This window comes from Anser anser (genome assembly GCF_964211835.1).
Source record: "Anser anser genome assembly, chromosome: 29".
In the NCBI taxonomy this organism is placed as follows: Eukaryota; Metazoa; Chordata; class Aves; order Anseriformes; family Anatidae; genus Anser; species Anser anser.
The window spans coordinates 2,078,473-2,104,217 of NC_139750.1; the positions used below are offsets into that span (position 1 = coordinate 2,078,473).

Sequence of the window (25,745 nt, forward strand, 5' to 3'; positions counted from 1 at the left end):
GAAGAAAGATGCTCAAAGCTGAAATGCAACAAAATTCAGCTTTTAAAATGAGAAAAGATTTTTATTAGGTGCTTTTTGAAATCTTCCTCCTTAACTACACCATGAAAGCTCTCCAATTAGCTGTCCAAGTCTTGAAGACTTGAATAAAACTATGGAAGACATATGTTTCCTTAGGTGTTTCTGCATTTTAATGAATTCCATGGTGGATTTTGGTGCTCAGTCTCTGAACCTGAGATACTGAGAGGAGAATGATGCAACTGCTTGAGAAAGTAAAGTCAGAAGGAAAAGTTGAAGTGACTTGGAGTATTAATGGGCCCCACTGAGGGCCATTACCAAGAGATTCTCCTCAGGGACTTGTTAGGGCAGAAAATTGGAGGCTATCCTTACAGATAGGTAAAGCACTGTGCTGAGAAAACTCTGGGTTTGTGGTGGTGAAGTAAAAGGGCCAGGTCCTGACTCCAGCCACTGGGAGGGAAGATCCTGCACCCCCATGTCTGGCTCAGGGCTCTTGCTGGGGGTCTGTGGGATGTGGTGGGCAGTGTGATGCCATGAGAACAATGGTATGACACCTCCCTGCCTCTGCACAGGGTCTCAGGAAAGCAATGACCGCCCTTGCAATGACTATATCTCATCTCCTCAGAAGCTCTATGCAAGGGGACAAAAATGTCTGGGCTGTTGGGGCCTTCTCTTCTTGCCAGCACCCACCTCTTTGTCCTCTCCAGACTTTCCTATGCTGCCCCACACTTTGCCCTATTTCCTTGAAGGCTACAGACACCCATCTCTGTTCACCACCTTGCTCTCATCCCGGCATTTCCGTGGTTTCACCGATGTCTTGTCAACCCTCACCAGCTGTTCCTTGAAACACAAAGCCATGTTCTGATCACAGACACTCTTTGGGTGACCTCTAGCACCACAGCACAACACTTTGAGGGACATTCCTTCTTTATGACCAGTGCCAACCTTCCAAGGTGCACTTTCTGGCCGTTTTTTTCTCTCCTGCTCTTTCCTACTACCAAGGAAAGCTCCATCAGGGTGGAAACCACTCCTGTAGTAGGCATCCCAACCCATCAGCCTTCTAGTGGCCTGTCAGCCAACCAGACAGAAGTCACCTCACCAGCATCTTCCAAACCATGGTCCTGCTGCTGGCCTTGCAGCTTCTTGCATAGACACAACCAAGCCTTGTGCCACCTGCTGTCCAATCATGTACCTGAGCAGAAGGGACAGTACAACCCATATTCAGGCCTTCTTTCTGTCTGGGTCCTCCTGGGTATGTAGGCAGAGGGGATCCCACAGTCAGCATGCCAACCAGGTGCCTTCTGCTGGACTTGCACAACCACTGGCAGATGTCAGCTGAAAAGTACAGATCCTAGGTAGAAGTTTGACCTGTCAGCTACTTCAGACAGAAGTGACCTCACAGTCCCTTTCCGTGACACGTTGCTGCTGCTGCCCTATCAACTGCAGAGACAGAAGTGACCTCACAGTCCCTTCCACAGTCACATTCGTCCTGCTGGGGCAGGAGATCCTGAAGCAGAGCTGAGCTCATCAGAGCATTCCCACCCATCTCCTCCTTGTGACCTACAAGCTGCTCAGATCCATGGTCCCTCACATTCACCTTTGAATGCACCGCAATCTCACGATTCCTGCCCTCCCCCAGTGGAACAAGAACCTAAAGTTAAGGGTTAGGAAAAGGGTTAAAGGTGAGAAGGTTAATGCACAGGAAGACAGGCTTTGGTGATAGTTGTTCGTGTATGGCATTAGGGACTACGGCGAACCTTTCTGGGTGAGAGATTAAGCAGATGTTTCATGGGAGGGTTTGGTGTTCTGCTTGGGGTGTCAGGTCTGCGGTTAGGGTATGGGCAAGCTCTTTGGTTGAGGGTTTTGTTTAGGTCTGCTGGAAGACTAGGGTTAAATAGAGCATTTCAATGCTAGTGTTAAGGGCAGGGATCAGGGTGAGCAAGAGAGTAAAGGTAACGGAGAGGGGTTATGGACTAATTTTGGCTTCAAGGGATATTGTGGTCAAAAATTAGAGCAGTGGATTCCTGTCAGGGTGTGGAGTGGCATTTAGATTTAGGTATTAACGTAACAGGTTAAAATACGGTAAGGGTCTCACAGGACTGCTTTAAGTCAGCTTTATGGTGGGATCAACATTACCTGAATGTTCTTACCTCTCCAAAATCATTAGCTTCTGCTCTCCAAGCTCTTCTTTCTTCCCCCAAATCTCACATCTCTCCTGGCCAGGCTCCTCCTTTTTCCCCATATCAGTCATCTTCTTAGGGGCAGCTTTCTGATGGCTTTCATGAACTCAGAGTATCTGTCTCACCTCTGTTGGCTGTTCTGTTCCTGAGAAAGAAGCAGCTCCTAAGCCAGCATGGAGAAGGACACAAAGGCTGTCGGAGCACCCTGCACAATGTGCCCAGCAGCTCTGCAACACCACAAAAGTGCGCTTCCTGCCTACGTGGTTTGGTTCCAGAATGGCTCCTATGGACCCAGGGTAACTTTTTCCATGACCTCATGACGGCTTTGTGTTCCCCCAGGCATCTGGGAGGCAGTGGCCCCCTCTGTGTCGAAAACTGAAAGAAGCCCTGAAGGATGAATGAGGCAAAAGCTGAAACCTCTGACATGACAACACCTGTGCAAGTCCTCTTCCTCAATGGGGCCTACCAGGTACTTAGGGAGAGAGGATCTCACAAACTATGTGCAAAGCAGGTGCATCTGCTGGCCTGTCATGGCCTCCTTTAGGCTCACAAATCCCAGCCAGGATTCAAGGGATGACCTGTCAGCTACTTCAGAAAGAAGTCAACTCACAGGCCATTTAACAGCCATTCGCTTCCTACTGGACTTAGAGCTTCTGAGGCACCACTGCCCTCGTAATACGATGCCTACAAAACACCCCCTTCTTAGTCCAGGATCTGCCCAGGTAGAAGTGAGCTGGTTGTGATCCTTCAAGCCCATGGCACTGCTGCTGGACTCCCAGCCTCTCTGACACACAGCAGAAAGTTCCATGCCAGTCCTGTGAGGTGTTAGGGCAGGAGGGACGTTGCAGGCAATGTTCCAGCCCCGTGCCTGTTTGTGGTCTCTCACCTCCTTGTGCACAGTGAAGATCATGCTCATGTCCAGAAGCCATGTGCCTGAAGCTGGCCTAGGAGACACTCAGGGGAAGCGCCCTCCCAGCCCCAGCCCCGGCCCCAGCCCCCGCCCCAGCCCCAGCCCCAGCTGGCGGTGCTGCTCTGCAGAGCGAGGGGGCTGTGGTGCCCGGGGCACAGGGGCACTCTGCACGGCCGTGCTGGGCAGGCTGGGACGCAGACCCAGCTCATGAGGTCACTGCCATTGCCCCAGGGCTGGAACAATTCACTCGCCAGACTCCTTTGCTGGGGCTGCTGCATGCCCCGGGGCTGCAGAACTCTCCTCTGCCTGCTCTCACCAGATTGAGCACTTGAGCTCTGGTCAGTCCACCTTGGACCGGCTCACACTCTGCAGTTGTCTCCCAGGCTCATATTGCCCCTGCAGATCACCTGGGCTCTCCTGGAAGTTCCTGGCTCCCTCCAGAGGAAAAAAAAAAAAAAAAAACTCATCTGCCATCAGCACCATCATGTTCTGCAGAGCCCGAGTGTCTAGGAATTAGAAATATTCATCAGCTGCATGGCCACTAGCAATTAACAGGGATCTTCTGAAACAGTCCCAGATCCCTAAACTCCATGCTGGACTCTGCTCTCACCACACCAAGCCCTTGTGGAAAGCAGCAAAGCACAGAGCCTCTTTGGAGTCTCTTCCTTGGGCTTGTTCTTGACGGCAACTTTGCAGGAAGGCCTCAGCCTTCAGGCAGTGCCCGGAGGAGATCCCCTCTTAGGAGGGAAGTGCTGCAGCAAGTGGAGGCCAGCTGTGCCACTGCCGTGCCCACTGCCTGTCCCTGCCTGCAGTCCCAGCACAGCCCCACAGCAGCACTGGCACCAAGCTACAGGAGCAGCCGGGCCTGACCCCACCAGCAGGGCTCAGCAGGAGAGGGCGGCAGTGGCAAGAGAGCAGCTCTGCAGGCACCAAGCGCTGCTGCTCCCTGGCCGTGCTGCTGGGATGGGGCTCTTTTCCTCAGCACCCCTGCACACGGGCACTGCCCCTGCAGATCCAGACCAGGTCTCAGAGGAAGGACGTCAGACAAAGAAGGCAGTGCAGGCTCCTTTCTTTTGTTTATATTCACAGAGAGCCTGGCTCGTTGTGTGCAGGTTCTTTGAGCTAAGCAGACACCCATGGGTGAGTTTAAATCTAGCCCTTCGTCTCTGAGAGGTCACACTGCAACAATGAGCCATTCCCTGAACCAAAACAGGAACAGATCCTTGTGGGGAGCAATTCTTTGGGCCTATTCTTGACACTGGTTAGGGAAGGAAATCCCAGCCTTCGGTCAGTACACTCTGGTGATTCCATTTTATTACGGAGATGTTATGCAGGAGTCTTCACTGAGTCTTCACAGTGCTAGACGCACATTTATACAGCCTCCATATGGGACAGAAGAGGTTCATTAATTCATGGGGGGGGAGGAAGGGAATCCAAACACTTATGTAGAAATGCAAGGAGCACAAACACTCATAATGACAACAAGAACAACTGGAACAACAACAACAACAACAACAACAAAAAGGAATTCTAACAATAATGAGAATAACCAAAACACAAGCCTGGAAGGTGTTGTACTGGGATTCATTATTGGAGAGTGAAGGGATCTTTATGAGTACTGAAAAACATCCATGAAATCTGTTTCCTAACTGCATCCTTGAGCTCCTGGTTCCTCATGCTGTAGATGAGGGGGTTCACTGCTGGAGGCACCACCGAGTACAGAACTGCCAGCAAAAGGTCGAGGGATCGGGAAGAGATGGAGGGGGTCTTCAGGTAGGCAAATGTGGCAGTACTAAGAAACAGGGAGACCACAACCAGGTGAGGGAGGCACATGGAAAAGGCTTTGTGCCATCCCTGTTCCAAGGGGATCTTCAACACGGCCCTGAAGATCTGCACATTAGACAGCACAAGGAAAACAAAACACCCCCCAAAAAAACAGGCACAAACCGCAAGAAGCCCAACTTCTCTGAGGTAGGCATCTGAGCAGGAGAGCTTGAGGATCTGGGGAATTTCACAGAAGAACTGGTCCAGGGCATTGCCTTGGCAGAGGGGGAGGGAAAAGGTATTGGCAGTGTGCAGCACAGCATAGAGAAAAGTACTGCCCCAGGCAGCTGCTGCCATGGTGACACAATTTCTGCTGTCCATTATTGCCCCATAGTGCAGGGGTTTGCAGATGGCAACGTAGCGGTCATAAGCCATGATGGTGAGAAGAAAAAACTCTGCTGTGACAAAGACAGCAAACATTAATATCTGGGTAGCACAACCCAAAAAGGAGATAGCCTTAGTGTCACACAGCAAGTTTGCCATGGCTTTGGGGACAGTGGTGGAGATGGAGCCCAGGTCTAGGAGGGCGAGGTTGAAGAGGAAGAAGTACATGGGGGTGTGGAGGCGGTGGTCGCAGGCTACGGCTGTGAGGATGAGGCCGTTGCCCAGGAGGGCAGCCAGGTAGATGCCCAGAAAGAGCCCGAAGTGCAGGAGCTGCAGCTCACGTGTGTCTGCGAATGGCAAGAGGAGGAACTCGTTGGGGAAGCTGCTGTTGGACATTTGCTGCCTCAGGGCATAGTTGCCTGTCCATGGAGGAAAAGGCAAAGGCATGTTAGGGAGACTTCTCTGAACAAAATTCACGCCTTCTCTCAGAGAATTCACCCTTCCCTGAGCTGTATGAACCCGCTCATTATCCTACCCTCCCAACTGAGTGACACCATGCCCGACAGTTTAAAATGAACCTTGGGCCCTTTGTTCCCAAGAAGACACCCTCAGGGCAGGGCCCAGCATTCCTTGTCAGAAGAGAAGTTTATACTCACCTGCACCCCAGACAAAGAGAGCAGGAGAATCACACACAGCTGGAGACATATGAAAGAATACCACAATGCTCCAACGCACTGACACAGAGAAAGGAAGGCAGGCATGCAGGGAAGCCTTAACCTTACCAAGCCTGCATGCCACCTATGGAAGTGACTCTGCATGGAAGGCACTCTTAGCCTCAGCGTTGTTTATCACACTGCAGGACACAGGCTCCTCTCCTCCTCTACAGGTCCAGCTGAGGAGGAGGTGGCTCATGCCCTAAAGCCCCTGAGGGCAGAGGCTGTGCTGGGTGGCAGAGGAGAGCAGGGGGTTGCTGTAGAGAAGGTGCCTGCACTGCAGGCCTGGCAGGGAGTGCCTGAATCCCCCCTCCCTTGGTGTTTCGGGCAGCAGCTCCCTCTCCCTCCCTGCCCAGGTCTCTGCTGCCTGGAGTTGTCCCTGCTGCCAGCTGCTTCCCTGTCCCCACGTCTCCTCCCTGCCATTGCTCACAGACCCTATCCCACCTGATGTGTGCTCAGCTTTGTTCTGCAGACATCTCCTGTTCCAGATAATTGCCCAGGGACATCTCCTCATGCAGATATACAGCAGCTCTGACCTGTCCTGAGAGCCCATCAGGGGAGGAAAGTGAACGTAGAGATCCCAGAAAGTGCCTTCCCTACTAGTAGTGCAGGCATTTCTCTTCCATATCAAGAATCTCCCCCAAAGATTCCCTGGGGGTGTTGTGGAGCTGCAACCACCTTGACCCAGGCGGCAGCCTCTGGGCACCAGCAGTGTCCTGCCTTGTTCTTGTTGGGGGGCTCCTTCCACCTGCAGCTTCTCCCTGCATCTCCCTGGGCAGCTCCCCGGGCAGGTAGGGTGCTGAGCCTGGCAGGCAGCAGAGGCCCTGCCCCAGCACACAGCCCCTGGGGCACAGCAGGGACCCTGCTCTGCACCACAGCCCTGGCCACCCCTGCCTGCACCCCAGCTGCACAGCCTGCAGCCGACCCCATGAGGAGGAGCCCTCATGTTCTGTCCCTCTGACAGCTTTGGCAGGTAATTTTGTATCCAGGGAACATCCCTCTCCTCTAAACTAGGGAAGCCAGAACAGACCCTGTAACATGTACTACCGGCCGTGGGAAGTGGCAGATGTAGGAAAACCCTCTAGGATACTGCACCTGCCTGCCCTCACACAGACACTTACCCTGTTCAGGGCTGGGAAGATTTCTCCAACACTGAGCTCTCAGCATCCCCCCTCCACACTGCCTTTAACATCTCCCTCCCTTCTCTCAGCCACCCTTGTCCCCTGCAGGCCGTGCCCCCAGCCCTGCTGCGCTGTGCAGAGGAGCTGCTCGTGGGCAGAGCTGTCTCTCTGCAGCGCTGCCCGCTTGCCAGGAGCTCCCCTTGGGCCCAGGAGCCTGGCCCAGCTCAGCAGCACAGGGAGCTCTTGACAAGTCCCTGGGCCTCCAGGGGAATCGGCTTTGAATCAAACTGATGTAATCACTGTTCTTCCTTCTTTCCACTCAAGAGAGACACCTATTTCCAGTGCTATCTATTCTCCTAGTTCAAAGGAAGAGTTCGTTATGAGAATCATCTTTTCCTGTCCTTTTATTAGTTAGGACACCCATAGATTGACACACAGCTGTATTCTATTTCTTTCAAGCACTTGTTAATATTCAGGAGAAGCAATCTTCTTCACAGCAAATGAAATCCCTCTGTCTACACAGACTACACAACCAATTGTTGGCCAGCATGCTCATGGAACCATAGAATCTTTGGGGTTGGAAGGGATCTTAAGTTCTAGTTCCAGTCACTGTGAAATGGGCAGAGTCACCTCCCTCTAGAACAGTTTGCTCAAGGTCCCATCCAACCTGACCTTGGACACTACCAGAGATGAGGCATCCACCACTTCTCTGGGCAACCTGTTTCAGGGCCTCACCACCCACTACGTGAAGAATTTCTTCTTTAGACCTGATCTAAATCTACTCTCTTCTAGCTTAAAAGCACTGCCCCTTGTCCTATCACTACACTCCCTGATACAGTCTCTCCACATCTTGCTCCTATGTCTCTCCCCCTGTTCTGTTAAGAATGGGGAGGGAGAGAGCGGCTGTGTGGTTCTTGGCTACCTCCTGGGGATAAAGCACAACACAGCCAGGGACACAAACCTGACCGACAAGTGCTAAAGGAAACAGTGAGGGAGCCAGACCTGGTCAGTCACACTGACTGGTGGGAGCATGGGAGAGAGAGAAAATGTTTCTTCCAGCAAGGTTATCTGACCAGGAACTTTGTCAGTTGGGAAACCAAGGGAAAGGGGGGAATACTGGTAACAGGGGATGTCCTATGAGGAGAGGCTGAGGACACTTTGGGTTGTTTAGTCTGGAGAAAAGAAGGCTGAGGGGAGACCTCATTGCTCTCAGCCACTGTCTTAGGAGGGCAAGTGGAGAGAGAGGTGATGATCTTTTCTCCCTGCTAACCGATCACAGAACGTGTGGGAATGGCATGTAGATACACTAGGGGATATTCAGAGTGGACAGCAGGAAACATTTTCTGTACTGTGAGGGTGGTCGAACACTGGAACAGGCTTCCTTGAGACCTGGTTCTTGTTCCAGGCTTGTCAGTGTTCAAGAAGCATTTGGACATTGCCCTCATTAATATGCTGTAACTTGTGTTTAGCCCTCAAGAGGTCAGGCAGTTGGACTAGATGATTTTTGAAGGTCCCTTCCAAATGAACTCTTCTCTTCTCTTCTCTTCTCTTCTCTTCTCTTCTCTTCTCTTCTCTTCTCTTCTCTTCTCTTCTCTTCTCTTCTCTTCTCTTCTCTTCTCTTCTCTTCTCTTCTCTTCTCTTCTCTTCTCTTTTCGCTTCGCTTCCTACACACATGGGCATGTCCCATTTAAGTACTGGAAGGCTTCAATAATTTCTCATGGAGTCTTGTCTTCTCGATACTAAGCAATCCCAACTCTCTCAGCCACTCTTCACAGGAGGTGTACTTGGTGTGCATGGCATGCTTTTGGTAGTGGGGTGGTAGGCTGCACAGGGTGCTGGATGGTGAGGAATATCAATTTGATCACTTTGGGTCAGCTCTTCTAGCTGTGTCCCATCACAATGTCTTGCACTCTCTCAACCCACATGTCACGGGGGGCAGTATGAGAAATAGAAACCTTTGATGCTGTGCTTACATGGTTCAGCACTAAGTGAATGTCTAATATCTAATCTAAAACTACCCTCTTTTAGTTTTATAGCCATTGCCCCTTGTCCTGTCACCAAATTCCCTGATAAAGTGTCCCTCCCCAGCTTTCCTGCAGGCCCCCTTTAGGTACTGAATGGTTGCTGTAAGGTCTCCCCAGGGCCTTCTCCTTTCCATCTTGACAAACCCCAATTCTCCCAGCCTCTCTTCATAACAGACCTGCTCCAGCCCTCTGAATGATTTTGTGGCCATGCTCTGGACCTGCTCTACTAAGTTGATGTGTCTCTTATGCTGAGCTGAGACAGAAATTAAATGATAGGTATTTATTAAGCTTTAGAAGAAACACTAAAAAATTCTGTATTTTTCTTTTATTCGTGGTGTGAGGAATATTGGGTCATATTGCAACTTCCTTTGCAACTAATGGTTACACTTGATGAAACACAGTTTTCCTACAAATGGCTAAACTTCTGTTCGCCAATGGCAATTAGTGAATAATGAGTTCTTTTTATTTTATTTTATTTTATTTTATTTTATTTTATTTTATTTTATTTTATTTTGCATGTGTGCACAGCTCTTGCTTTACTTCTTAAACTGTCTTTATCTCAGCCCACAAAGTTTCTCACTTTTAGACCCACTGGGTGGGAGGACCAAGCTGGCTGCTGTGTGGTGCTTACCTACTTCCAGGTTAATACACAACAAAACCTTACTGAATTCAGGGTAGATCTATAACCACAGCTCTGCCCTCATCTGCCAGGCCAGTCATTTCATCATGGACATTTCATGCCCAAATTGATTAGATGTGGCTTCCCCTACCTGAAGATGTCCCAACTGCTCCGGATGATTTTCTTGTCATTCCAGAGCCTGGAAAAGGGTTCCAGAAGGAGCTGCTCCATCGCCTTCCCAGGGATGAAGTGGAGCCTGAACACCCCGTACTTCCCTGGGCCCTCATCCTTGCCCTTCTTGCAGCTAGGAGGGACATTTGCTTTCCTCCAGTCTTGGGGCACTTCTGCTGGTCACCAAGATTGATCCCAGATAACCAAGAGTGACCTTGCAAGATCATCAGCCAGCTCCCTCTGCTCTCATAGGTGAATCCCATCAGGTCCCATAGACATGTGTATCCCATTTGTTCTAGTATGCCCTGACCTGACCCACTCCCACCAAGTGTACATCTTCCTTGCCCCTGACTTTCCCCAGTTCTCTATGACCTGGGATTCCAAAAGGACAGTCTTGACAGTAGGGACTGATGTGAAGAAGGAATTCAACACTTCAGCCTTTTCCCTGTCCTGTGTCAACAGATCCTGGGCCTCATTCAGCAGTGGGTCCACATATTCCCAAACCTCCCTTTTGCCATCTATGTAGCCATCAGTCTACAACTTCCTCGTAAGGGGGTGTCGAGAGGCAGGAGACCTTTTCTCCATTAACACCAGTGACAGGACCCGCGGGAACGGGGTTAAGCTGAGTCAGGGGAAATTTAGGCTCGACATCAGGAGGGGGTTCTTCACAGAGAGGGTGGTTGCACACTGGAACAGGCTCCCCAGGGAAGTGGTCACTGCACCGAGCCTGTCTGAATTTAAGAAGAGATTGGACTGTGCACTTAGTCACATGGTCTGAACTTTTGGGTAGACCTGTGCGGTATCAAGAGTTGGACTTGATGATCCTTAAGGGTCCCTTCCAACTCAGGATATTCTATGATTCTATGATTCTATTTCTAGAAGCTCTTCTTACTGCCTTGGACATCCTTGGCCAAATTCCATTGGAGTCGGGCATTAGCTTTCCGGAATTCTTCCCTACATGCTCAGACAAGGCCTCTGTAATCCTCTTAGGTTATCTGTTCTTGTTTCAACTGTCTCTATGCTTCTTTTCTGTGTTGGAGTTTTGCCAGGATATCCTGGTTCATCAATGCAGGCCCCTTGCCATTTTTGCCTGATTTCATCTTTCCTGGGATAGACGGCTCTTGATGTTGGAGGAGGTGATCCTGGAATATTAACGACCTTTCTTGGACCGCTCTTCTCTCCAGGGCCTTATCCCACAGGACTCTTCCAAGTAGATATTGAAGAGGCCAAAGACTGCTCTCCCAAAGACCAGAGTTGTGAGCTTGCTATTTGTCAGCTATGCTGCCCTCCTGCAGGATCAACTCCACCATGGTCACTGCAGGGAATATTGTTGACTCACCCAGAGCTTACCATGAAGCACAGCCCCCAGATCCCTTTCTGCAGAGTTATGCTCCATCCACTTGTCCCTCAATCTATATGTACATCCAGGAATACACGGTCTGATGTGCAGAATCTGACACTAGTTCTTGTTGAATTTGATACTGTAGGTGACTGACCAATGTTCCAGTCTATCAAGACATCTCTGTAAGGCCCCTCTACCCTCAAGGAAATTGATAGAGCCTCCTAATTTAGTGAATGTAGGGCAGTCCACTCATGTGCCTAAGCTCCCAAACACCTTTTAGAAAGTACCGTCTCTAAATTACCTCTTCTCCATTAATTTTCTCCCACTTTTGGGGAGGAGAGTGAGATGTTATAGGGGAGGTTTATATTATTTAGCTAACTGCCAAGGGACAGCTCCCAGGTTAGTGACGAGGCACAAAGGGAGGCAACATTTTTAGGCAGTATACACTGACAAAATGCCAATCCCTATATTCTCAGTCTCTAAAGTCCTAACTTTAAGGATTACTGCTAACTCAGACATCCTCTGGCACCTCAAATGTCAAATGGTGTTTGCATTTGAACAACTCACTGCTCTTCTCTATCTCTTGTAATTACTGAGGGAGCTTAGCCTAGAGTATTTTGTACATATCTGAACAGAGGCGAGAGAAATCCCAAACCGTGTGGGTTTGTGGCTGATAAGGAAGGTTCTGGGCCCTATTTCAGGCTAGGACATCAAACTCAGAATGAGATGCATCAATTGACTCACTGTGATCACTTCCCTCAACTTGGGAAAATGTGATCCCTGCCAGTAACAGTCTGGGTGCCCTGCCTTTACATTGAAAGAGGACAAGGTGATTCTTTGATGAAACTTCTCCCAGTATGAGAAATGACACTGCTGGAAGTAAGTGTTGCTCCTCAGCTGTGGGAGGGAACTTCAGGGATTGCTTCAGTCTGTTTCAAAGTTGGTTCCCCTGGAGGTCCAGGGACATCTCAAGGGACACAAGAGAGGGCAGAGACAGCGAGGCCTTGGTCTGAAGCTGTGCTGCTGAGCTGGGCCAGGCTCCTGGGCCCAAGGGGAGCTCCTGGCAAGCGGGCAGTGCTGCAGAGAGACAGCTCTGCCCAGGAGCAGCTCCTCTGCACAGCGCAGCAGGGCTGGGAGCACTGCCTGCGGGGGACAAGGGCGGCTGAGAGAAGGGAGGGAGATGTTAAAGGCAGTGTGGAGGGGGGCTGCTGAGAGCTCAGTGTTGGAGAAATCTTCACAGCTCTAACATGGTAAGTGTCTGTGCGAGGGCAGGAAATGCAGTATCCTAGAGGGTTCTTCTACAGCTGCCAGTTCCCATGGCTGGTAGGACATGTCACAGGGGCTGCCCTGGCTTCTTTAGTGTGGAAGACAAAGATGTTCCCTCGATCAATGATTAGCTGCCAAACCTGTCAGAGGGACAGGACATGAGGATTTCTTCTTGCATTTCTGGCTTCAGGCTGTGCATCCGGGGTGCAGGCAGGGGTGGCCAGGGCTGTGGTGCAGAGCAGGGTCCCTGCTGTGCCCGAGGGGCTGTGTGCTGGGACAGAGCCTCTGCTGCCTGCTAGGCTCAGCACTCAGCCTCAGCACTCAGTCTGCCTGGGGAGCTGCCCAGGGCGCTGCAGAGAGAAGCTGAGGTTGGAAGGAAAGGAAGGACCTGTGACAGAGGAGGGCAGGGTCCTGCTGCTGCCCAGAGGCTGCTCCGTAGATCAGGCTGCTCACTGTTCTACAGCACCCGCACTGCATGTCCGGGGCAGATTCTTCACAAGGAAGACCAACATCTGCTGTACCTGAAGGGAAGGCACTCTCTGGGGTTTCTGCTTTCACTTTCCTGCTTTAAAGAGTAGCTAGGGGGATGGTAATGGAATTGTCAGGTTTAAATGAATGACTGAAGATCAGAGAACATTACACTGAAAGGTCTGTCGGTCCTTGAGGAAACTCACAGTTTTGCTCCACACCCTTTCACCTTGAGAGAGCACCAAAACCACCGTCATTGTTTCTTGAAAGATAGTTGGATGTTCTACTCAGGATCTGCAAATAGGGAGATACCTCTGACCAGTGTGCACGTGAGATCCATCCCTGGTGCTCTTTACCAGATGCTGTAAAGTAGGACTGACTTCTGATCTCACAGAGAATCTGCCTGGTCCCTGAGGCACCCTTAGAAAGAAAAAACAGACCTCACAGGGAAGAGGCAGTTGCTTAGGAGGGTTGTGTGAAACGTGTTAGAGGTTTTGCTCACATAAGTCTACCTAACTTGTGTCTGTCTTTTCCTCCATGGACAGCCAAGCATGCCCAGAGGAAGCAAATGTCCAACAGCAGCTTCCCCACGGAGTTCCTCCTCCTGCCATTCACAGACACACGCGAGCTGCAGCTCCTGCACTTCGGGCTCTTCCTGGGCATCCACCTGGCTGCCCTCCTGGGCAACGGCCTCATCCTCACAGCCATAGCCTGCGACCACCACCTCCACACCCCCATGTACTTCTTCCTCCTCAACCTCGCCCTCCTCGACCTGGGCACTATTACCACCACTGTCCCCAAAGCCATGGCCAACTCCCTCTGGGACACCAGGGCCATTTCCTTTGCGGGTTGTGCTACCCAGATCTTTATGTATGCTCTCTTTGTCGCAGCAGAGTTTTCTCTCCTCACCATCATGGCCTATGACCGCTACATTGCCATCTGCAAACCCCTGTACTATGGGACAATAATGGACAGCAAAACTTGTGTCAACACGGCAGCAGCTGTCTGGGGCAGTACTTTTCTCTATGCTGTGCTGCACACTGCCAATACCTTTTCCCTCCCCCTCTGCCAAGGCAATGCCCTGGACCAGTTCTTCTGTGAAATTCCCCAGATCCTCAAGCTCTCCTGCTCAGATGACTACCTCAGAGAAGCTGCGCTCCTTGTGATTAGTGTCTGTTTAGTATTTGGGTGTTTTGTTTTCGTTCTGTTCTCCTATGTGCAGATCTTCAGGGCAGTGCTGAGGATCCCCTCAGAACAGGGACGGCACAAAGCCTTTTCCACATGCGTCCCTCACCTGGCTGTGGTCTCCCTGTTCATCAGCACTGGCACATTTGCCTACCTGAAACCCTCCTCCATGTCCTCCTCATCCCTGAATCTTTTGCTTGCAGTTCTGTACTCGGTGGTGCCTCCAGCAGTGAACCCCCTCATCTACAGCATGAGGAACAAGGAGCTCAAGGATGCAGTGTGGAAACTGATGATGGGATGTTTTTCAGAGGCATTGAACTTCCTGTTTTCTTCTGCATATCACTCATAATGTAACTTGTTACTAGCCCTGATGTTCTATTTTTAATTTTAATTTTAATTTTAATTTTAATTTTAATTTTAATTTTAATTTTAATTTTAATTTTAATTTTAATTTTTATTTTATTTTTTATTATATTTTTATTTTGTTTTTATTTGTTATTCCTTTGCTGTAGTTGTGATAGTGTTTTCCACAAAGATATGACATTATTCATTCCCTTCTACAGGCAAATAAGAGCTCTGCTGTACCAGGTAACACAGCAGGCATAGAGAAAGGAGTCTGGTGAATTATTTGCTATTCCTCTAGTGAAATTAGTGGATCTAGTGAATCACCCCAAAAGGCTTTGGAAATGGTGTGGACTCTATGATCCATATGATCCATAGATTCTGTGATTCTTCAGAATCCCTTCCAACTCGGGATATTCCATGTGTGGAGAGTAGTTAGACTTGTTTGTGTCACTGATGAGCACCAACACTGGGCAAAGGGGAGTTGAACAGCTTGTTCCTACTTTCTCTTATATAAACTTAAAGATGGTGAGCCACAAGCTTGGTGTGAGAGGTGGCTGAAGGAGGGAGTGTTCTAGTGGCAGGACGACCCTGTTTGGTAACAAAACAAAACATTGACAGCTATAGTGCCCAGAGTGAAAGCTTTTGCACGATTATTTGTAAAATTAATGTTGATGTTAACATCTCTGACTATGATAATGAGCTCAATGAAGTATGTGATAAACATGTGACTATAGTAGTCAACTCTGCACCCAAATCATGCTAAATGTCACTTTGGGGGAAGGGGGGGGGGGGTGTAACAGATAACAGTAGGATATGAAAGAGTGTTAATGTTAGGAACATAAGTTAGAGATAGGGAAAATAAAAGGAAGAGTGAGGAAAAAGAAGGGGGGATGGGAGGAAGAAGAACCTGGGGACCCAGAAGAGGAAGCAAACCAGGAAGGAAGCAGACCAGAAATCCAAGGTGGCAGAGGACAGTGACAGGCAAGCCTTCTTGGTAAGCTCTGCACCCTCAGCTTTTGGTGAGGAATACCAGGGACAGCAGGGTCTGCCCCACAAGGGGCTGAGTTGAGTGAAAGACATCTCAAGTGTTTCTATACATACACACACAGCACGAGAGATAAGCATTTCAGCTCCCTGAAACGCTTGTATACTAATGCGCCTACTATGGGAAACAAACAGGAAGAACTGGAGATCTGCATGCGGTCACAAGGCTATGATCTCACTGCAATCACAGAGACATGGTGGGATAGCTTGCATGACTGGAATGTTGTCATGGAAGGCTACGTGCTTTTTAGAAAAGACCAGCCAGGAAGGTGAGGTGGTGGAGTTGCTCTTTATGTGAGAGAGCAACTGGAATACGTGGAGCTCTGCCTAGGGGTGAATGAAGAGTGAGTTGAGAGCCAACAAGGAGAGTTGTGCTGCTGGACCTTGGACTGACGAATGAGGAAAGACTAGTTGGAGATGTGAAGGTCAGAGGCAGCCCTGACTGCAGCGACCATGATATGCCAGAATTCAGGATCTTGCGAGAAGGAAGCAGGATATAAAGTAGGATTGCGACCCTGGGTTTCAGGAGAGCAAACTTTGGCCTCTTCAGGTATCTACTTGGAAGAATTCCATGGGTTAGTGCCCTGGACGGAAGGGCGTTCCAAGACAGCTGGTCAGTATTCAAACATCACTACCTCCAAGGTCAAGCTGGGTGCCTCCCCATGAGCAAGAAGGCAAGCAAAGGGGGCAGGAGACCTGCATGGATGAGCAGGGAGCTCCTGGTGAAGCTCAGACAGAAGAAGGAAGTTTACAGTATGTGGAAAAAGGGACAGGTCACTTGGGAGGAAGATAGGGATGCTGTCAGAGTATGCAGGAATGTGACAAGGAAGGCCAAGGCCCATTTAGAATTAGATCTGGCAAGGAATGTCAAGGTCAACAAGGGCTTCTTCAAATACATCAGTTGAAAACGGAAGACTTGAAAATGTCAGCCCGCTGCTGAATGGGGTGGGTGCCCTGTTGACAAGCGATATGGAGAAGGCAGAGTTACTAAATGCCTTTTTTGCTTCAGTATTTACTGCTCAGATCAGCCCTCAGGAATCGCAGATCCTGAAGACAAGAGAGGAAGTCTGCAGAAAAGAGGACTTTCCCTTGGTTGAAGAAGATCAGGTCAGAGGTCAGCTAAGCAAACTTGACATCCACAAATCCATGGGCCCCGAAGGAATGCACCCACTGGTGCTGAGGGAGCTGGCCGATGTTATTGCTAGACCACTCTCCAACATCTTTGAAAGGTTTTGGAGAACAGAAGAAGTGTCTGAGGACTGGAGGAGAGCCAATATCATGCCAGTCTTCAGAAAGGGTAAGGAGGACTCTGGCAACTGCAGCCAGCCTCACTGACATCCCTGGAAAGGTGATGGAGCAGTTCATGCTAGAGGTCATCTCCAAGCATGTGGAGGAGAAGACGGTGATCAGAAATAGTCAGCATGGATTCACCAAGGGGAAGTCATGTTTGAGCAGTCTGATATCCTTCTATGATGAGATGACTAGCTGGGTAGATGAGGGGAGAGCAGTGGATGTGGTCTACCTTGACTTCAGTAAGGCTCTTGACACTGTCTCCCATAACATCCTCATTAACAAGCTCAGGAAGTGCAGCCTAGATGAGTGGACGGTGACGTGGACTGACAATTGGCTGGACGACAGAGCTCAGAGAGTTGTGCTTGGTGGTGCAGAATCTAGTTGGCGGCCTGTAGCCAGTGGTGTCCCCCAGCGGTCAGTACTGGGTCCAGTCTTGTTCAACTCATTCATCAGAAACTTGGACGATGGAACGGAGGGCACCCCCAGCAAGTTTGCTGATGACACAAAGCAGGGAGGAGTGGCTGATACCCCAGAGGGCTGTGCTGCCATTCAGAGGGACCTCAACAGTCTGGAGGGTTGGGCCGAGAGGAATCCCATGAAGTTCAACAAGGGCAAGTGCAGGGTCCTGCACATAAGTATGAAAAACCCCATGAACCAGTACAGGCTGGGGGGGTGTCCTGCTGGAGTGCAGCTCTGCAGAGAGGGACCTGGGAGTCCTGGTGGACAGCAGGCTGCCCATGAGTCAGCAATGTGCCCTTGTGGCCAAGAAGGGCAATTGTATCTTGGGCTGCATTCGGAAGAGTGTTGCCAGCAGGTCAAGGGAAGTGATCCTCTTCCTCTGCTCAGCCCTGGTGAGGCCCCACCTGGAGTATTGTGTCCAGTTCTGGGCTCCCCAGTACAAGAGGGATGTAGAACTACTGGAGCAAGTTCAGAGGAGGGCTACAAAGATGATGAGGGGCCTGGAGCACCTCTCGCACGAGGACAGGCTGAGAGAACTGGGCCTGTTTATCCTGGAAAAGAGAAGACTGCGGGGAGACCTCATTAATGTATATATAAATACCTGAGGGGAGGCCGTCAAGAGGATGAAGCTGGTCTCCTTACAGTTGTGCTCAATGGCCTCAGAAGAGCTTGTGTGGGAGGCAGTCAGTAGCAGTGCCCCTCACCAGCTGGCTCTGCCTTCCCAGACTGACCAGCACGGCCCTACAGAGTGCCCCCACAGCCCCGCTAACCACAGCCTCCTCGCTCTGCAGAGCAGCACTGCCAGCTCGGGGGCTGTGGGCAACATGGGCAGTAGGGGCTGCAGGAATGGCTGCTCAGGCCAGCCCAGACGTGCTGGCCTGGGGGAAGGCTGTGTGGGACATGGGGTGTGCTGGAAGCAGAGCAGGGTGCTGTGTATGTGCAGTGGTGCTGCCTGAGGAGCCCAGGGCCAGCAGTGTTTTGGTGTGCTGTGCTGGGGATCGGGGCTCGCCTTGGTGGTTGCTGGCTTCCCTGGTGAGTAGCATACAGGGGGGTCTCCTGCAGATGGCAGCAGCAGCAGGGACACTGCCACTGACCTCCACTTCTCCATTTGCTGCTTTGGGGCCAGCCCAGCCTGGGCTGCATTGCTGGGCTGGGCTGGGCTGGACTGGGCTGGGCTGGGCTGGGGAGACGGCAAGGAGGTGTGGAGAGCTGGGGAGGGTCTGGGCTGGGCTGGCCTCCTGGGAGAGGCAGGGAGGACCAACAGAGTGGACACTGCCACTATTTCCACGTGCCTCCCTCACCTGGCCGTGATCTCCCTGTTTGTGAGCACTGGCTTGCCTACCTACCTGAAGCTCCCCTCGTACTCCACCTCATCCAAGGACCTGCTAGTGGCAGTTGTGTACTCGGTGGTGCCTCCAGCAGTGAACCCCCTCATCTACAGCACGAGGAGCCAGGAGCCTAAGGATGCAGTGAGGAAACTCTTTGGATACATGCTTCAAGCAAGTATTTGCACACATTCTTCTTCAACATAAGTCATGTGCCAATAATCCTATCAGGACACTGATAATTTCTGAAATAAACTGTTAGGACAATCTTCTTTAATTTTATTTCTTTCTTAATATTGTCTAAAGCTTGTGAATTTGACTTAATGTTATTCTTGGTGTCCAATATGTAATGTTTTTTTTTAGTTTTGACCCAATCCTCTAATGTACTTATAGAACTGGGCTTCTCATGCAGATAATGCCAATAAAGAAGAGAGTAGAAATTTACTGCTCTCATGTCCCATCTCCTCCCATCTCTTCTGCAGCTAGGGGAGCAGCCCCAACATGCACGAGGAGCTCAGGACCAAGAGCCCAGCTGCCACATAGAGGAGCAGCCCCGGTGGCCCTCAGGGCTGCCCCTCACTGCCCACTGGGCTCTGCCTCTCTGCTGCCTTCAGGTCGGGGCTGCTGCTTCCCTGGAGCCATGGCCATGGCCAGCAGCAGGACGTGGCCTTTTCACTGCTGCTCTCTTTTGGCTTCCACTTTGTTCTCTTGTTCCCTTGCATTTCTCTTAGCCCTCAGATCACGCGTACCTTGGTGACAGTCCTGATGTCTCTACAGTGGCATCTCTGCCACATCTCTGCACTCGTCTGCCAAAGATAGTGTCAGAAATACAACCAAGGACACCTTCCCTGGACAGGCCTCTTGCTTTCCTGGGCTTCACCATGGATCAGAGTCCCATAGTGATCACTGAAGGACTGTGGGATGCCTTCTTGGTTGCACATAGCCTAGCAAATAGTAGCTGGCCTTTCACTGGCCTGGGAGTGTCCCGGTCCTGCTGGGCCTGATGGCAAATCACATCCTGGAGAGGAATCTGGAGCTGCTCTGTGCCTGGAGCAGGCCTCTTGTGCTGGCCTGGGGAGCGGGGCTGGCCCTGCAAGGCACAGGGACTCTGTGCTGGAGATCTCCCAGGCAAGAGACCAGGGCTCCTCCAGCTTCACGGACCTACATTTCCTGAGCCATGTCTGTCCCAGCCCGGGGGCTGCTGGGGAGGCCCAGAGCCACCTTTGTCCCAGCAGCTGCAGTGCCTTGCGAGGGGCTGGGACTGTGGTGGCCGTGCCCAGAGCCCTGCAGCAGCCTGCGGTGGGCACTGCCCTGGGGCCAGCCCAGCCTGGGCTGTTGGGCTGGGCTCGGCTGTGCTGGGGAGAGGGCAGGGAGGTGGGGAGAGGTGGGCAGTGGTTGGGCTGGCCTGGGCATTGCCTGGCAGAGAGCAACAGCAGCTTCAAGGAGTGGTGGGAGTATGCAGGGGAGGGCTCCCAACAGGGCTTGGTGCTGCAGAGCCAGGGCTGGGGAAGGGAGCGCAGAGCTGCAGGGGCAGGGGAGAGGAGGCCACTCTGGGCCCTTGCTGGCCTGGGCAGAACAGGAAGGGGGCCCAGGGCATTCGTCCCCTCACCGCAGCCTGTCAGGACCTGCAAGGCGGTCATGGAGCATCCAGGGCCAGGCTCTGCACTGTGGCCACGAGCCCTGCCTGCCCTTCTCCTGCCATGCTCCGTGCGGTGGCTGCAGCAGAGGGGACCCCCAGCCAGCCCCTGCATGGGGCTCTGCCAACCACGTCTCCCCGGCCCTCTCCAGCGCCCTTCTTGCTGCTCTGTGATGCATGCCAGTACCTCCCAGTGTGTGCTGGTCAGCACATTTGCTGAGGCCCAGTGCGGCTGCTGCAGGGGCAAGGAGGTCAGCAGTGCCTTTGCAGCCCCCTGCCCTACCCCTGCCTCTCCCTTTGCCCTCGGCCCCAGGCTTATCTCTGCTGACAGGAGCGCCCTTGGCATGTGCTTCCTGGCCTCCTCTCATGTCCGCACAGCTGCTGCCCACTCAGGCTGCTGGCACAAATGTGTGCTCACAAGCAGCACCACCCCTTGGGCTGCTTCTCCTGGCCTCCTCCACCCCACTGCCTTGACCCCTTGTCTCTGCTGGGCCCCCTCTTTGACACCCAAATATGTCCCTTGGCTGTTGGCTCTATCTCCCCTGCCCCACAGGATGACAAAGATGGGGTGGGATGTATTACCGTTATGTGTGGAAGTGTTTTTGTAATCCGCATTGGTGATGGCACAAAAAGACAGTTCCTTCACCACTGATCTACATCCTTCTTCAGGTGAATTTTCAGGATCTATATTCATCACAGGAGAAGAAATACTGATGGTCACCTGTACTTGCCTTGTCATCGCTTTGTCCATCATGGTGTACTCCCTCATCTTCCAGGTACTTCCACCCATCTCGAATAAACAATCCCTGTTGAATGTCCCCTTTCCAGCTGCCTGTCTGGACCTATGCACTTCCCATGGTTCTCCTGCTTTGCCCTCCCCTTACCCTTTGATCATTCAGGCCTCTCTCACTGACCCAGCTGCTGCTTTGAACTTCATTGAGTTGAAGCTTGCCCATCTATTAGCAGTCTGCCTAATTGTTTCTGTAGCAAGCTCCTCATCATTTATCATTGAATTAGGATCATATGGAATAATACTAATCTTAATACTTTTAATTTCCTATCAATCAGTATAAAATACTTAATTTACAGTCATCCTTTTGTGAGGATAAACCAGTGAGGTAAACCTCACTGGAGACATACAAGATGAGGAGCTTGCTTTGCTGTTTGGAAAATTGCTGCATGTTTTCTTGTTGTTCGTTTTAAAATAAGGAAAAACCCTTCTGTGGCTGTGTGCAGCCAGGTCTCTAAGGAAAGCAGGTGGGAGCTGGTGCAAAGGGGCTGTAACATCCAGCTGCAGACTTCAGTGCAGAAGTCTGGTGTAAGGAAAAGTGATGCAAGTGCCAGGTGGGCAATGAGACAAATGTCAGGGTTGGGGTGGTGAGGAGCAAGGTTGTCCATGCACTGTCAGACCTCAAGAGTCTGCTTTTCCTCTCTATGGACATCTCCATCGGAGAAGCCCTGGATTAATATCAATTGAAGAAAGATGCTCAAAACTGAAATGCAACAAAATCCACCCTTTAAAATGAGAAAAGATTTTTATTAGGTGCTTTTTGAAATCTTCCTCCTTAACTACACCATGAAAGCTCTCCAATTAGTTGTCCAAGTCCTGAAGACTTGAATAAAACTATGGAAGACATATGTTTCCTTAGGTGTTTCTGCATTTTAATGAATTCCATGGTGGATTTTGGTGCTCAGTCTCTGAACCTGAGATACTGAGAGGAGAATGATGCAACTGCTTGAGAAAGTAAAGTCAGAAGGAAAAGTTGAAGTGACTTGGAATATTAATGGGCCCCACTGAGGGCCATTACCAAGAGATTCTCCTCAGGGACTTGTTAGGGCAGATAATTGGAGGCCATGTTTACAAATAGGCAAAGCACTGTGCTGAGAAAACTCTGGGTTTGTTGTGGTGAAGTAAAAGGGCCAGGTCCTGACTCCAGCCACTCGGAGGGAAGTTCCTGCACCCCCATGTCTGGCTCAGGGCTCTTGCTGGGGGTCTGTGGGATGTGGTGGGCAGTGTGATGCCATGAGAACAATGGTATGACACTTCCCTGCCTCTGCACAGGGTCTCAAGAAAGCAATGACCCCCCCTTGCAATGACTATATCTCATCTCCCCACAAACTCTATCCAAGGGGACAAAAATGTCAGGGCTGCTGGGGCCTTCTCTTCTTGCCAACACCCACCTCTTTGTCCTCTCCAGACTTTCCTATGCTGCCCCACACTTTGCCCTATTTCCTTGAAGGCTGCAGACACCCATCTCTGTTCACCACCTTGCTCTCATCCCGGCATTTCCGTGGTTTCACCGATGTCTTGTCAACCCTCACCAGCTGTTCCTTGAAACACAAAGCCATGTTCTGATCACAGACACTCTTTGGGTGACCTCTAGCACCACAGCACAACACTTTGAGGGACATTCCTTCTTTATGACCAGTGCCAACGTTCCAAGGTGCACTTTCTGGCCGTTTTTTTCTCTCCTGCTCTTTCCTACTACCAAAGAAAGCTCCATCAGGGTGGAAACCACTCCTGAAGTAGGCATCCCAACCCATCAGCCTTCTAGGGGCCTGTCAGCCAACCAGACAGAAGTCACCTCACCAGCATCTTCCAAATCATGATCCTGCTGCTGGCCTTGCAGCTTCTTGCGTAGACACAACCAAGCCTTGTGCCTGCTGCTGTCCAGTCATGTACTTGAGCAGAAGGGACAGGACAACCCATATTCAGGCCTTCTTTCTGTATGGATCCTCCTGGGTATGTAGGCAGAGGGGATCTCACAGTCAGCATGCCAAACAGGTGCCTTCTGCTGGACTTGCACAACCACTGGCAGATGTCAGCTGAAAAGTACAGATCCTAGGTAGAAGTGTGACCTGTCAGCTACTTCAGACAGAAGTGACCTCACAGTCCCTTTCCGTGACACGTTGCTGCTGCTGCCCTATCAACTGCAGAGACAGAGGTGACCTCACAGTCCCTTCCACAGTCACATTCGTCCTGCTGGGGCAGGAGATCCTGAGGCAGAGCTGAGCTCATCAGAGCATTCCCACCCATCTCCTCCTTGTGACCTACAAGCTGCTCAGATCCATGGCCCCTCACATTCACCTTTGAATGCACCGCAATCTCACGATTCCTGACCTCCCCCAATGGAACAAGAACCTAAAGTTAAGGGTTAGGAAAAGGGTTAAAGGTGAGAAGGTTAATGCACAGGAAGACAGGCTTTGGATGATAGTTGTTCATGTATGGCATTAGGGACTACGGCGAACCTTTCTGGGTGAGAGATTAAGCAGATGTTTAGTGGGAGGGTTTGGTGTTCTGCTTGGGGTGTCAGGTCTGTGGTTAGGGTATGGGCAAGCTCTTTGGTTGAGGGTTTTGTTTAGGTCTGGAAGAAGACTAGGGTTAAATAGAGCATTTTAATGCTAGTGTTAAGGGCAGGGATCAGGTTGAGCAAGAGAGTAAAGGTAATGGAAAGGGGTTATGGACTAATTTTGGCTTCAAGGGATATTGTGGTCAAAAGTTAGAGCACTGGATTCCTGTCAGGGTGTGGAGTGGCATTTAGGTGTAGGTATTAACGTAACAGGTTAAAATAGGGTAAGGGCCTCGTGTCTGCTTTAAGTCAGCTTTATGGTGGGATCAACATTACCTGAATGTTCTTACCTCTCCAAAATCGTTAGCTTCTGCTCTCCAAGCTCCTCTTTCCTCCCCCAAATCTCACATCTCTCCTGGCCAGCCTCCTTTTTCCCCATATCAATCATCTTCTTAGGGGCAGCTTTCTGATGGCTTTCATAAACTCAGAGTATGTGTCTCACCTCTGTTGGCTCCTCTGTTCCTGAGAAAGAAGCAGCTCCTAAGCCAGCATGGAGAAGGACACAAAGGCTGTCGGAGCACCCTGCACAATGTGCCCAGCAGCTCTGCAACACCACAAAAGTGCGCTTCCTGCCTACATGTTTTGGTTCCAGAATGGCTCCTATGGAGCCAGGGTAACTTTTTGCGTAGTCTCATGAAGGCTTTGTGTTCCCCCAGGCATCTGGGAGGCAGTGGCCCCCTCTGTGTCGAAAACTGAAAGCAGCCCTGAAGAATGAATGAGGCAAAAGCTGAAACATCTGACATGACAACACCTGTGCAAGACCTCTTCCTCAATGGGGCCTACCAGGTACTTAGGGAGAGAGGATCTCACAAACTATGTGCAAAGCAGGTGCATCTGCTGGCCTATCATGGAGACCAGCAGATGTGAGCCTAAAGGCACAGATCCCAGCCAGGAGTCAAGGGATGACCTGTCAGCTACTTCAGAAAGAAGTCAACTCACAGGCTGTTTAACAGCCATTCGCTTCCTCCTGGACTTAGAGCTTCTGAGGCACCACTGCCCTCCTAATACCATACCTACAAAACACCCCCTTCTTGGGCCAGAGTCTGCCCAGGTAGAAGGGAGCTGGTTGTGATCCTTCAAGCCCATGGCACTGCTGCTGGACTCCCTCTCTGACGCCTCTCTGACGCACAGCAGCCAATTCTGTGCCAGTCCTGTGAGGTGCTAGGCCAGGAGGGACCTTGCATGCAATGTTCCAGCCCCGTGCATGTTGGTGGTCTCTCAGCTCCTTGTGCACAGTGAAGATCATGCTCACGTCCAGAAGCCATGTGCCTGAAGCTGGCCTAGAAGACTCTCAGGGGAAGCGCCCTCCCAGCCCCAGCCCCAGCCCCAGCTGGCGGTGCTGCTCTGCAGAGCGAGGGGGCTGTGGTGCCCAGGGCACGGGGGCACTTTGCAGGGCCGTACTGGGCAGGCTGGGAGGCAGAGCCACCTCATGGGGTCACTGCCATTGCCCCAGGGCTGCAAGGAATCACTCGCCAGACTCCTTTGCTGGGGCTGCTGCATGCCCTGGGGCTGCAGAGCTCTCCTCTGCCTGCTCACACCAGATTGAGCACTTGAGCTCTGGTCAGTCCACCTTGGACAGGCTCATGCTCTGCGGTTGTCTCCCAGGCTTATATTGCCCCTGCAGATCACCTGGGCTCTCCTGGTAGCTCCTGGATCCCTCCAGGACCAAAATAAATAAATAAATAAATAAATAAATAAAAAATAAGGACAACATATTCCTCTGCGATCAGCGCCTTCATGTTCTGTGAAGCCCGAGTGTATGGCCACTATCAACTAACAGGGAACTTGTGAATCAGCCCCAGATCCCTAAACTCCATGCTGGGACTCTGCTCTCACCACCCCGAGCCCAACTGGAAAGCAGGAAAGCACAGAGCCTCTTTGGAGTCTCTTCCTTGGGCTTGTTCTTGACGGCAACTTTGCAGGAAGGCCTCAGCCTTCAGGCAGTGCCCGGAGGAGATCCCCTCTTAGGAGGGAAGCGCTGCAGCAAGTGGAGGCCAGCTGTGCCACTGCCGTGCCCACTGCCTGTCCCTGCCTGCAGTCCCAGCACAGCCCCACAGCAGCACTGGCACCAAGCTACAGGAGCAGCCGGGCCTGACCCCACCAGCAGGGCTCAGCAGGAGAGGGCGGCAGT

The 25,745-nt window shown here is 51.2% G+C and overlaps 2 protein-coding genes across 2 annotated transcripts; one reads left to right on the forward strand and one right to left on the reverse strand.

The window, feature by feature from the left end:
* Positions 1-4,528: 4,528 nt before the first annotated feature.
* LOC310887828 (olfactory receptor 14C36-like) lies at positions 4,529-5,781 on the reverse strand. The gene has a single exon (XM_083814006.1). The coding sequence runs from the start codon at positions 5,698-5,700 to the stop codon at positions 4,693-4,695; it is 1,008 nt and encodes a 335-aa protein (XP_083670132.1). The 5' UTR covers positions 5,701-5,781; the 3' UTR covers positions 4,529-4,692.
* A 6,111-nt stretch (positions 5,782-11,892) lies between these two features.
* On the forward strand, positions 11,893-15,674 carry LOC310887838 (olfactory receptor 14A16-like). The gene has a single exon (XM_083814016.1). The coding sequence runs from the start codon at positions 13,546-13,548 to the stop codon at positions 14,509-14,511; it is 966 nt and encodes a 321-aa protein (XP_083670142.1). The 5' UTR covers positions 11,893-13,545; the 3' UTR covers positions 14,512-15,674.
* The last annotated feature ends 10,071 nt before the right edge of the window (positions 15,675-25,745 follow it).

Bases quoted from the DNA above. Each gene is read 5' to 3' on its own strand.
- LOC310887828 (XM_083814006.1), bottom strand. From the start codon at position 5,700: ATGCCTTTGCCTTTTCCTCCATGGACAGGCAACTATGCCCTGAGGCAG.
- LOC310887838 (XM_083814016.1), top strand. From the start codon at position 13,546: ATGTCCAACAGCAGCTTCCCCACGGAGTTCCTCCTCCTGCCATTCACA.